At 42.0% G+C, this 13,854-nt stretch overlaps 1 protein-coding gene across 2 annotated transcripts; it reads left to right on the top strand.

The window, feature by feature from the left end:
- Positions 1-306: 306 nt before the first annotated feature.
- On the top strand, positions 307-13,079 carry p2rx8 (purinergic receptor P2X, ligand-gated ion channel, 8). Of its 2 annotated transcripts, XM_017683363.2 has the most exons (12): positions 307-648; positions 1,996-2,146; positions 2,311-2,382; positions 3,280-3,355; positions 3,680-3,776; positions 7,100-7,180; positions 8,824-8,965; positions 9,458-9,594; positions 9,710-9,803; positions 9,906-9,971; positions 10,129-10,214; positions 12,416-13,079. In XM_017683363.2, exons 1-12 carry the CDS (start codon positions 515-517, stop codon positions 12,567-12,569), a joined length of 1,290 nt encoding a protein of 429 aa, XP_017538852.1. In that variant the 5' UTR covers positions 307-514; the 3' UTR covers positions 12,570-13,079. The 2 variants fall into 2 exon arrangements, with proteins under 2 accessions (XP_017538852.1, XP_037402594.1); XM_037546697.1 differs by having other exon boundaries at positions 9,710-9,971.
- Positions 13,080-13,854: the final 775 nt, after the last annotated feature.

Raw genomic sequence — 13,854 nt, 5'->3', positions numbered from 1 at the left:
AGGCATGACCACAAATTAATATACTGAAGCCACAAATTTCTGCACTGAGGTCATGAATTAATATAGTGTGTCCACAAGTTAAGTTTCTCATAACTCGTGGACACTATTTGTGTATTTATTTGTGGCCTCAAAAAAATCACCATTTATGGCATATTGTATATATATTTGGATGTGAAGAAATATTACGTTTATATATATGTATTTGCTCTGTGTGGGCTGCTTCAGGCGCGTTGGGAGTTGGCACGGAGTAAAACGTGGAGTGGCTCAGAATCCCGGTGGACCGGATTATAAAGGCGCTCCCTCGCCGAGACAGTACGAGAGGCTCACTCTCTCACAGTTCTCTCACTGCCATGCTGTGCTCTCAGCTGTACCTCCTCAGCGTGTGAGAGGAGAAGGGTGGGTCCTGGGGTGAGCAGTGTGACCTCTGTGATGGTCGCTCTCTCTGAGCTTGTGCTCTGCCAGCCTCCGGCAGCCTAGCCGGGCAGGCAGCGAGTTGCAGACGCCCAGCACAGACATGGCACCGGACTGCAGAGGGGTTCTCCTCTCTGCCTTCGACTACAAGACGGAGAAGTACGTTATCGCGAAGAATAAGAAGGTCGGAGTTCTGTACAGACTCATTCAGCTGACTCTGCTCGGCTATATCATCGGGTAAGACCACCACCTCCCACCTCCCACCTCCCGTTTGGATTTTTATAAGAAATAAATCATGTAAAATAATATGTGTGCAATATGCAAATACTACTGTCAATTAAATATAATATACAGAAGTGGATGGTTACCTGTGGTCAGTTAGGTAGCCAACATTTTACTCAAGTAACATTTTCTTATGATTTTTTTTGTCTCTGTCGTGTTTTCAAGTGATAGAATTTTTACTCCAGTGCATTTATGAGGAATCTACTTTTTTAATCATTAACATTTAATTCCTTTTGTTGTAATAATGGTTTGTATTGTTGGTGGCAGCATTTGTACTGTCATAGCTGTCTTTTGAGGCCTTTTTCGTGTTCTCCAAAAAGAGAGAAGTAAACCAGAAAAAGAAGAACAGAGCGTGATCAGCTTCATATCTTATGCTGGTCGGTACTGTGTGTCCACTGCAGGTCTACGGGTTACAGTAATTAAGTCATATTTAACCGTGCACTAAAGGTAATTGTTTCTCTACCTGAGTCATAAATCCATTCGTGTAACAGTACCACCCACTTATGAATATCGTCAAGAGGCTTTTGGCGTTCCATCTATGGACAAGTACACAGTGGAGTGAAGATACGTTCCTCCAGGAACATCACGGGGCAACAAGGAACAAACAGTACAAAGTGCGAACGTGCAGACATCGTGTGCAAACAAGAAATTAAACTAGAACCAATAAATGTCCATCATCGTTGGCCGCTCAGTCCAGACAGGGTCACGGTAGCAGACGGGAGAGCAGAGAATCCCAGATGACCCTGTCCAACGCAGCTTCCTCCAGCTCATTCCCGGGGACCCCAAGCCGCTCCCAGGCCAACTTGGAGGTGTAATCCCTCCAGCGGGTCCTAGGACGACCCTGGGGTCTTGTCCCGGTAGGCCGTGCCTGGAACACCCCCACCGGGAGGCGTCCAGGGGGCATCCCAGTTCCGCAGCTGGCTCCTCTCAATGCGGAGGAGTAGCGGCTCTACTCTGAGCTCCTCCCGGATGACCGAGCTCCTCACTCTCAGAAACAATAAATATGATCAATTAAATTACACAGTAAACAGACAGGACAGTGCAGCACCGACACAGCACCCGTTCTGGATATGAGGTCGTGGAATAAGGTGCAGAGATATATAACATGCTGTGATCTGAGAGTCACACGGTCAGATGATGGACATAAACACAGCAGTTACTGAGGTAGAAAACCCCGAGTAAAACAGTGAAAACACAGTGTAGCAGCAACGTGCCAGATTGTGCAAGTAGAGCATCTTAGGACTTAGTATGCTTAGTATTTTATAGCACTGTCCAGTAAAAATCCACTGTGTCTTCGTACAGCTGGGTGTTCGTGATGAAGAAAGGCTACCAGGAGTCTGACGAATCTATTCAGAGTTCAGTCATAACCAAAGTGAAAGGGGTTTTACTCACCAACACATCAGGCACAGGACCACGGCTCTGGGGGCCGGAAGACTATGTGATCCCACAACAGGTGAGCACTGGCATGTGGCGATGGGGGTTTTTGTGTGTGTGGGTGTAAGTATGTTTCCCTCAACCTGTCGTACGTTAGCTAATGATCAAGTGCTTCTTAAGCTGGACCAGTTCACTTTTCACATGTTTTCTAAAACTGGACAATGCATTTTTCCATTTGTCCAGGGAGAGGCTGTGCTTTTCATAACCACAAACTTCTTGGAAACACCAAATCAGAGATTAGGCTACTGCGCTGAGGTAAGAGAAAACATTCCTCACTGATCCTCAACAAATGACGGGTCATTTTCATATTCATAGACTTGTTTCACATTATATAACAGTATTTATCTTATTAGTGTCTATTTGAATTCGGTGCATTTCACTGTGTCCTGTGAAAGAGCTGAAGAGGTGTTGACTGCTGCTCTTGCTTTGGTACCGTGCTTTTTTTAGTATGGTGATCATGACTGTCTTGTTAAGGTATTTTAGCTGACTTCCGAATCCTCAGTGAATGAACCTCTTTGTGGCGAGAGGGCCTGCTCAGAAAGTCTGCCGTTGCTAGTGAATCCGTGAATGTCGCATTTACTCTTCATCACTACTTGCTTTGAGCCTGGAGCTCTTCTCAGTAGCAAGAAGACAGTCATTACAATGAAAACGTGGCCAATAATTGTACCAAGATTTCTGCATTTCCTTTTGCTACCTAAAATACGGAGCTGCTCATCCTTACCAACACCACTAAACAACCGTCCATCAATTATGCACGCCGCTGTTCTCTTCATTGCTATGTTTTGCTGTCTCCAAGGCCTTGGCATCGTCAGTAACACGACTCTGCAGGAGAGGTCCTCCTGAATGGCTCAGTACTGTTCACATTTCAACACTAACCCAACAAGCGAGGTCACCCTCCTTCAGACAGTAGTGCTAGGGAGCTGCATGCAAAGGAAGCCTTACTCGCTGCCTCATATGGTCACAGTCACACTCTTGTCTTCTCCATCATAGTGTTCATTAGATCACTTGCCGGTATGTAAACATCCGCACTTTCCACATTGCCATTCTGTGCTCTGGTAGCTCCGTTAGGCAATAAACCAAGAACTAGGCGTGGTTACGTTTAAAGCACATTCTGAACTGATCTTGTGTTTTAGGTGTATCTTTTCTTTCTAGAGTTTTAAGGTGTTAGATGGCCGCTGTAGAGAGAACGGAGACTGCCCGGAAGGGGAAGCAGTCGTCGCTGGCAATGGTATGCAATTTAAAAAAACGCTTTTATACCTTATTATTTAAATCTGTAAATTATTGAGGTTTAGAAGTATTTGCCCCTTCCAGGTTTCCTCGAATTTGACACACTAAACGGTTTGTTATATGAAATGTATAAGATCCTTATACACACACAGTTACAGGCCAGTTTAAGCTGGATAACCGTTTTCCTTCAGTAAATTAAATGATCATAAAAAAACTGGATATTATTTTGCATTTGAAGATCCGAGCTTGACAAATGTGCAAAAAGAGGAGGGGGAAGTACTTTTTCATGGCACTTTAACACGCTTGCCTCATCTCCTCAACTCAGGAGTCAAGACTGGACGCTGCTTGAAGAAAGACAGGAACTCTACTGGTACTTGTGAGATATACGGCTGGTGCCCCATTGAAAGAAGCCACAGACCAGAGTAAGGACAGATTCTCTTAGCACCCACTGTACCTGTGTGCCACAAGTGTAAAGAACACAGTGCTGTTTCTGTATTAGGACAAAATTAGTATCTGTTGTTTCATAAATGTCAGTTAATCATAAATCAGTTCAGACAGGCCCACCCACAGTGGCATGTAAAGAGCTCAGTGCAGTTGTAGGGGAATTAGACAGATGTTTCAGAATGGTCTCATAATTTAATCACTGCAATGTAAGCAAAGTCACTCAGAGTCAGTGGTGGACAGTAACTGAGTAACTGAGTAAATGTAATTGGTTTCTGTACTTTAGTATTTTTGGTGTATCTGTACTGAAGTTTCTCCGTTCTGGGCGACTTTTTCCTTTCACTCCACTACATTTCAGAGTCTAATATCCGACTTTTTCCTCCTACATTTTGAGAAATCTGTCGTTCCTTTTGGTTTCTGTGTGTATAAAAACGTAACATGACAAAACAAAAGAAGAGCAAAGCCAGAGCACCAATCAGGGCCCAGCGGTCACTTTGTTTAGAGCTGGTTTTGACCTGTTGGTCATACCGACCCAGTGCAGCACGCGGTTCAACGTCAGCGCAGCAGCGTAAAACTTTGGGAGAGTCTGTTCAACATAAATGATGAACTAACCTAACTTTGTGTAAATAGAGCACAATATAGAAATATGTCCACATATGCAGTCGAGACTGACGCGGCTTTTTTCTGAATTTCTACAAACACCATTTCATTTTATAGTAAATGAGTTTGGGCTGGTTTATGTTTATGAACAGACGCCTACAGATCAACATAGTAAAGGAGCTCATCTGTGATCCTGAGTTTAAAGCCAGTTTTTATTCAACTTAAACTTGGAACTAAGTTGTAAATAAATCTGAAACTGAAACTTTGCTTGTGTGTAAAAAGTGATTTCAGAGCCACTCGGTTCTCCCTGATGGAAACTGTTTACCTTCAGTGTTTTGTGCTTCTGATCATTTTAATAGACGTCAGCGTCACTAATTAATGACCTTCTATTAAAAGACTGGTTTACCAAGAGAGACGCTGGAGGACTTTCACCTGAAATGAGTTCATGAAGCCAGTCTGGTTATAAAAATGATAACAGGACATCAGAGCCAGAATTACTCTTTTAGTACTTTTACTTTATACTTAAGTACATTTGAAGGTAAATACTTTAGTACTTTTACTCAAGTGGAGGTCTATAGTAAGGACTTCTACAACCCCAATTCCAGTGAAGTTGGGACGTTGTGTAAAACATAAATAAAAACAGAATACGATGATTTGCAAATCTTTTTCAACCTCTATTCAATTGAACACACTACAAAGACGAGATATTTAATGTTCAAACTGATAAACTTTATTGTTTTTTTTGCAAATATTCCCTCATTTTGAATTTGATGTCTGCAACACGTTCCAAAGAAGTTGGGACAGGGGCAACAAAAGACTGGGAAAGTTGAGGAATGCTCAAAAAACACCTGTTTGGAACATTCCAGAGGTGAACAGGTTAATTGGAAACAGGTGAGTGTCATGATTGGGTATAAAGGGAGCATCACTGAAAGGCTCAGTTGTTCACAAGCAAGGACGGGCGAGGTTCACCACTTAGTGAACAACTGCGTGAGCAAATAGTCCAACAGTTTAAGATCAATGTTTCTCAACGTGCAACTGCAGGAATTTAGGGATTTCATCATCTACAGTCCATAATATCATCAAAAGATTCAGAGAATCTGGAGAAATCTCTGCAGGTAAGCGGCGAGGCAGAAAACCAACACTGAATGCCCGTGACCTTCGACCCCTCAGGCGGCGCTGCATTAAAAACCCACATCATTCTGTAACGGATATTCCCACATGGGCTCAGGAACACTTCGGAAAACCACTGTCAGTGAACTCAGTTCGTCGCTCCGTCTACAAGTGCAGGTTAAAACTCTGCCATGCAAAGCGAAGCCACATATCAACACCACCCAGAAACGCCGCCGGCTTCTCTGGGCCGAGCTCATCTGAGATGGACTGACGCAGAGTGGAAAAGTGTCCTGTGGTCTGACGCGTCCACATTTCACACTGGTTTTGGAAATCATGGACGTCGTGTCCTCCGGGCCAAAGAGGAAAAGGACTGTCCGGATTGTTTTCAGCACAAAGTTCAAAAGCCAGCATCTCTGATGGTGTGGGGGGGCTGTTAGTGCCCATGGCAGGGGTAACCTGCACATCTGTGAAGGCCCCATTAATGCTGAAAGGTACATGCAGGTTTTGGAGCAACATCTGCCGCCATCCAAGCAGCGTCTGTTTCAGGGACGTCCTGCTTATTTCAGCAAGACGATGCCGAGCCACATTCTGCACGTGTTACAACAGCGTGGCTTCGTAGTAAAAGAGTGCGGGTACTAGACTGACCTGCCTGCAGTCCAGACCGTCTCCCATTGAAAATGTGTGGCGCATTATGAAGCTCAAAATACGACAGCGGAGCCCCCCGGACTGCTGAGCAGCTGAAGCTGGACATCAAGCAGGAATGGGAAAGAATTCCACCTTCAAAGCTTCAACAATCAGTGTCCTCAGTTCCCAAACGCTTATTGAGTGTTAAAGGAAAGGTGATGTAACACAGTGGGAAACACGCCCCTGTCCCAACTTCTCTGGAACGTGTTGCAGGCATCAAATTCAAAATGAGTGAATATTTAAAAAAAACAAAAGTTTATCAGTTTGAACATTAAATATCTCGTCTTTGTAATGGATTCAACTGAATGTAGGTTGAAAAGGATTTGCAAATCATCGTATTCTGTTTTTATTTATGTTTTACCCAATGACCCAACTTCACTGGAATTGGGGTTGTACTTTTACTGCAGTAATATTTTATCTCTACTGTAACTCGAGTACATGATTTGTGTGCTTCGTCCACCTCTGCTCAGAGTGGATTGATGCGAAATGGTTAAGACTCTGATTTGTGGTGGTGATGGGAACCAGAGGTCAATGTCTACAACACTAATATAGCCATTTTATATACTATCCAAAATGACTAGTGATCCTACACATGCCTTCTGAGTTTTACATTTAATGTTGAGGGTAAAATCACTAAAAGTGATGAATCTGAAGAGTTTTCATTTGAACTCTCTGCCATGAATAACAAACAGAGCGTTTCACACCAAACCACTTTAAATGACTTTGTCTTCAGCTTAACAACTTAATTCTGAAGACATATGAAGACAGTAGAGCTACTGTGGACAAGATAATTCTTCAGTATGGTTATACATTATTGCTGTGTTTTTACTGAAGTTAACAGTTTGTTTTTCCACGCTGTGATATAAACTTTACGCAGCTTCAGTCTGAAGGACCTTCTCTCTCCTCACAGTGTTCCTTTATTAGGAAGAACTGAAAGCTTTACCATATATATAAAGAACTTCATCAGGTTCCCCAAGTTTCACTTCTCAAAGTAAGTAACTGAGTGAAATGATTGACATTATTACACATATATAGAAAAAAAAATATATATACAGTGGTGTGAAAAAGTGTTTGCCCCCTTCCTGATTTCTTATTCTTTTGCATGTTTGTCACATTTAAAGGTTTCAGAACAAATGAATGTAAATATTAGACAAAGATACCACAAGTAAACACAACATGCAGTTTATAAATGAAAGTATTATTATTAAAGGAAAAAGGAATCCAGGGCCCTGTGTGAAAAAGTGATTGCCCCCTAAACCTAATAACTGGTTGGGCCACCCTCAGCAGCGGCAACTGTAATCAAGCATTTGCGATAACTGGCAGTGAGTCTTTCGCAGCGCTGTGGAGGAATTTTGTCCCACTCATCTTTGCAGAATTGTTGTAATTCAGCCACGTTGGAGGGTTTCCGAGCATGAACCGCCTTTTTAAGGTGATCAATCGGAGATTCAGGTCAGGACTTTGACTAGGCCACTCCAAAGTCTTAATATTGTTCCTCTTAAGCCGTTCAGAGGTGGACTTGCTGGTGTGTTTTGGATCATTGTCCTGCTGCAGAACCCAAGTGCGCTTCAGCTTGAAGCCGGGCATTCTCCTTCGGGATCTTTGGGTAGGCAGCAGGATTCATGGTTCCATTTACCACAGCAAGTCTTCCAGGTCCTGAAGCAGCAAAACAGCTCCAGACCATCACACCACCACCACCATATTTCACTGTTGGTACATTGTTCCTTTTCTGAAATGCTGTGTTACTTCTACGCCAGAAGAAATGGGACATACACCTTCCAAAAAGTTCAACTTTTGCCTGGTCAGTCCACAGAGTATTCTCCCAAAAGTCTTGAGGAGCATCGCGATGTTTTCTGGCAAAGCTGAGACGAGCCTTTGTGTTCTTTTTGCTCAGCAGTGGTTTTCGTCTTGGAACTTTGGCCAGGGCAATCTGTTTTTCACACAGGGCCCTGTGGGTTTGGATTTCTTTTTCTGTGTTATCTTTCTCTAATATTAAAATTTGTTTGGTGATCTGAAACATTTAAGTGTGACAAACAAATATGCAAAAGAATAAGAAATCGGGAAGGGGCAAATATTTTTTCACACCACTGTGTGTGTGTGTGTGTGTGTGTATATATATATATATATATATATATATATATATATATATATATATATATATATATATATACATACATACATACATACATACATACATACATACATATGTGTGTGTGTGTGTGTATAAAAATCACTGCTGTCAGATAAAAAGTTTACAGGAGAATAAAAAAAACTTAACTTTTAATGTAAGTCAATGGAACCAGAGTTATTTATGTAATTTTGGGCCGTTTCTTTTGGTCCATTCATCTTGAAATTCACACTCAGTGTAAAGGGCAACAGGCATTTTCAAAGTATGTCAAAAACTGAAAAACGACTAAATTAGAGATACAAGATTTTCTTCCGACAGCAGCAATACATATATATATATATAATACACATATGGTAGTATAAGTGGTGAAGTGGTGATGATTGATGATGATAACACAAAATGACTTGATTATTAGGGTCTGTAACTCTGCAGCATTAAACTATATTATCCCACTGTAACACCAGTTCATCAGGGGCTGCCTTGCTTAATCTGAGTCACTTTCTCCGCAGGTCAAATGTCTTAGAGACAGCCACGGACACATATCTGAAGACGTGTTTGTATGATGAGGTTGCTCATCCATACTGCCCCATATTTGGCCTCAGAGATATTGTCCGCAGAGCCGGATATGATTTTCAAGACATGGCCTTGCTGGTGAGTTTTCATCTCTGGACTTTCTTTTAAAACTCAAGGAGTCAGAAAGCTAAACTCGGCAGCTATACATTCCGCTTAGTGACAGCGGCAATATTAACGTCAGCTTCCTTCATTGGACTAGACATATTACAACCCATGACCAAAACAAGATGCCAGCTCTACACTGCCCTCTGGTGGAGCATGGAGTTCAGACATCACATATGGATATAATAAAGAGAAGCTAAATCGGAAAAGCTTATTAGAAATCATGCTCATGATTTGATGAAAATTCTGACTCAATCCTAGTTTATATTATATATATATATATGTAAAATACATTTTAAAAGTATATGAACAGTATAGGCTTTTAAATACAGTTATTAAAAGAGTTTAAAACAGTTTACAAACACTCTACAGCTTGTAGCCCACTAATCTCATTGTCAGCATGCAAGCTCGCCAGACTTGTTTCTAAAACGACACACCACATATGAATGCAGCATCCTCCTTATGTAGGGTGGGTCAATTGGAATCCTTATTGAGTGGCACTGTGACCTGGACAAAGGCTACTCAGAGTGCCATCCCCGCTACACTTTCACACGGCTGGATGTCAACGCCACACCCAACTCGGTCTCATCAGGATACAACTTTAGGTAAACCTTCATCTCACACAGTGCGCCACACTGCAGTCTGCCTTTACTGAAAAGTTAAAAACCGCCTGTTAAGTCTGATGGAACGGTCCACCTCCCCCTGTGACTGTCTCTTCAGATACGCCCGCTACTTCAAAAACGCTGCTGGAGAGACTCACAGAACGCTTTTAAAGGTGTATGGGATTCGCTTCGACATCCTGGTCCACGGCAAAGTATGCAGCAGAAATTTGTACAGGACTGAACTGCTATTAGGGCCTCTGTTAAGGAAATCTAGCCAGTTGAACTCTTCTAACACATTTGTGTTTTATTTTCAGGCTGGAAAGTTTAATATAATTCCCACAATTATAAATCTAGGCTCTGGTCTCGCCTTAATGGGTGCTGTAAGTATTTGAATCTTAAATGTACGAAACAGTCTAATCTCCTTTTTGTGGAGTTTTCCTAATGAATGGAGACGCTTTGCTCTCTTCAAAACAGTCCAGACTCTAGGGAGATGACCTTACTGTGGGACACTGGTAATGGTTTGGTTTTTTTCCACAGGGAAGTTTTTTCTGTGATATGGTTCTTCTGTATATGATGAAGAAGAGTACCCTATACAGGGAGAGGAAGTTTGAAAAAGATAACAAGTATGTCCTGCAAACACACATACAGAACCACGAGTCACATTTATTGGCACCCCTCTTTGTCACCTTAACAGTAATGAGTCTTCTCCTGTAATAATGAGGTGAGAATATAACGTGAATGTCATTAAACACGTGATTCAGCCCTTCAGCTAATTAGCGAGGCCTTCATGAACTGAATGCGGAGTGTTAGATGATGAGCGTAAAGTTCTAATATCCACAGCTCTTATTTACGGGGCAGTCGTGGGCTGGAGGTCAGGGAACTGGCCCTGTGACCGGAAGGTTGCCGGTTTGATCCCCAGTGCCGACTGAGGTGCCCTTGAGCAAGACACCTAACACCCAATTGCTCCACGGGTGCTGAGGGCTGCCCACCGCTCCGGGCAAGTGTTCTCACTGCCCCCTAGTGTGTGTGTGTGTGTGTGTGTGTGTGTGTGTGTATTCACTAGTGTGTATGTGGTGTTTCACTTCACGGATGGGTTAAATTGTGGGATTAAAAAAGTTTCACTTCGCTTTGGCCCAGACGGTCCCGAGTTTGACATGCCAGTTTTAGATCATGGTCCTGCTGGAAGATCCAGCTATGACCCAGAATTAGCTTTTTGCCAGAAGTAGCCAGATTTTCATTTTAAATCTCCTGGATTTCTCCTTTATGGATTCCATGATGCTGTGTGTTCTTCCCAGGGCCTTTGATTTCAGACATGTTTCTCCACCGTACTTGGAGTGGAGACGAGGTTCTTTTCTTCATAAACATCCTTTTTTATGCCAAACCCACCTTTGAGTTTTGAGTTTTTGATACCAAAAAGCTCCATTTTGTCTCAGCTGACCATATAATCTGGTTCCAGGGGCATTTATTGAACTCCAGGGCTTATGTTAGGTTAGACGAAAGAAAAAATACAAATAGTTTCTTGCTGTAAACACACACACACATTTTCTAAGCTGCTTCTCCCTCAGGGTCAGGGTTTCTATAAACATGGCATCTTTATTGCAGTTTTGGTGACCCCATCAATTTCCAACCTTTTTGCATCAGGGCAAAATAATCTAATGATCTGTCCTCTGCCAGCAAGATTCACTAGATCTAGATTTTTGAAGGTTTTCTCTAACAGTGGATATGGGCATTACCTGATTTATGAGGGTCAACACACTATGTCCTCCCAATGTTGATGAATGTCTAAGGGAACTATATATATATATATATATATATATATATATATATATATATATATATATATATATACACACACACACTCACCGGTTATTATTAGGTACCACTTTATTAGGTACACCTGTTCAATTGCTTGTTTACACAAATAGCTGATCAGCCAATCACATGGCTGCATTTAGTCCTGTAGAGGTGGTCAAGACGACCTGCTGAAGTGCAGGCCGAGCATCAGAACGGGGAAGAAAGGGGATTTAAGGGACTTTGAACGTGGCGTGGTTGTTGGTGCCAGACGGGCTGGTCTGAGTATTTCAGAAACTGCTGATCTGCTGGGATTTTCACGCACAACCATCTCTAGGGTTTACAGAGAACGGTCCGAAAAAGAGGAAATATCCAGTGAGCGGTCAGTTGTGTGGACGAAAATGCCTTGTTGATGTGAGAGGTCAGAGGAGAACGGGCAGACTGGTTCCAGATGATAGAAAGGCAGCAGGAACTCAAATAACCAACCAGAATCTCTGAGGAACGTTTCTAACACCTTGTTGAAAGTCTGACATGAAGAATTAAGACAGTTCTGAAGGCAAAAGGGGGTCCAGCCTTTTACTAGCAATAGTATCTAATAAAGTGGCAGGCGAGTGTATGTGTGTGTGTGTGTGTATACATTATATATATATACGTTCAGATGGACTTTAAAACATGTCGAAATTACATTTTGTTTATAGGAATTTCTGTAAGTACCAATAATTGTGACACATGGTTTTGTTTAAAAAAAGGGTTTTTGTTTCAATATTTATTCTTTATTTATTTATATATTTTTAATTTCAACTCATAATTTCAGTCTACGATTGTGCTAATTAACTACAACGACTTTCCAGTTAACATTTTTTTCTTTACCTTCAGTGTATTTGTTTTGGACTGTCTGACAGCTTTATTTATTATTACAAATATCAAATTCCCGTTTAGGGTCCATTAAAGAAGAAAGTTGGGTCTTTTTGAAGGATTAACTGTATTAGCATTGTTTAACTGATTGGTTAATTGTTTTTTCCATTCTTGACAGGAATGGAAACAACAACAGAGACAGTGTAGAAGAGTCGGAAGAGCCTGTGAAACAGCCTTCAGAGGTGGAGCATCTCACTGACCCAACATCTGATCAACGCACTGTGGGAACAACTCCATTTTCCACAGAGCAACACGATAAGCCATCGGAGTGACAAACACATCTGATTGGCAGATAAACGGATCTACTGTGCACTGACGTTTGGCCAGCAGCCATGAGAGCGCTTTACTGCATCCCAAAGAGAACGCACTTTCCCCTGGTCACTCATGTCCCTGTGTGGAGCCTCCTATTCTTAAAGAGAGCGTAAGGACATTTGACCACTATGCAAAGTTGTCAGTCATGCAATACTGTGCTTACTTGAAGATGGAAGCAATAACAGCCAAAGATGTGATTTAATGGTCACATTTGTACCATTTCTGTGTGTTTTCTATGTTTATTCCAGTTAATATGGATGATCATGTGGTCTGGCACGCTGTTGGTTATCACTCCTGCACTCTGACGTTTCTCTAAATGCACCAAGTTAAAGACATTGTATTAAATTTCTTATTAGTGTCTCAAGAGGAGCAAAATGTAACGCCTTTGCCAAAAATACCATCAAATTCATATGAATACTGCACTGAGTGAATACCGAACAGGTACTATTTTAAGAAAATAAATTATGAACTGATCGTGGCACTTCATTAATGTTCATATCATGTCTGAGGAGCCGAATTCAGTCTTAATAAGAGGCAGTTAGGTATGTAGGCCAGCGTTAGAGGTCAACATGCATTAAACATGATTTTAATATGGCTAAAGGCTGTGGTGGAACCTGTTATCAACACTGTTTGGCCCAAAGCAAAGTGAGAGAAGCGTTCCCGTTATTTATGGTTTGAGTGCTTAGTCTTATTTTACACTGCGCCAAAGTGCTATGGATTATAATCTATATACATGAAATTGCAGCTACAGTATTCTTAACCAAATCCTTTAGCTGGACACTTTCATTGCTCCAGAGCTCCCAGTCACACAGCTGGCTCTGTGGTTTGTTGTTGTGGCAGCTGGTTTATATGATCTATTTACACTCACCGGCCACTTTATTAGGTACAATTACCTGTTCAATTGCTTACAACACACAAATAGCTAATCAGCCAATCACATGGCTGCATTTAGGCATGTAGAGGTGGTCAAGTCGACTTGCTGAAGTGCAGACCGAGCATCAGAACGGGGAAGAAAGGGGATTTAAGGGGCTTTGAACGTGGCGTGGTTGTTGGTGCCAGACGGGCTGGTCTGAGTATTTCAGAAACTGCTGATCTGCTGGGATTTTCACACACAACCATCTCTAGGGTTTACAGAGAACGGTCCGAAAAAGAGGAAACATCCAGTGAGCGGTCAGTCGTGTGGACGAAAACGCCTTGTTGATGTGAGAGGTCAGAGGAGAATGGGCAGACTGGTTCCAGATGATA

The sequence above is a fragment of the Pygocentrus nattereri genome, chromosome 17, assembly GCF_015220715.1.
Source record: "Pygocentrus nattereri isolate fPygNat1 chromosome 17, fPygNat1.pri, whole genome shotgun sequence".
NCBI classification, from domain to species: Eukaryota; Metazoa; Chordata; class Actinopteri; order Characiformes; family Serrasalmidae; genus Pygocentrus; species Pygocentrus nattereri.
The sequence above is the reverse complement of the archived record's forward strand: the minus strand, read 5'-3'. Positions and strand labels throughout refer to the sequence as shown.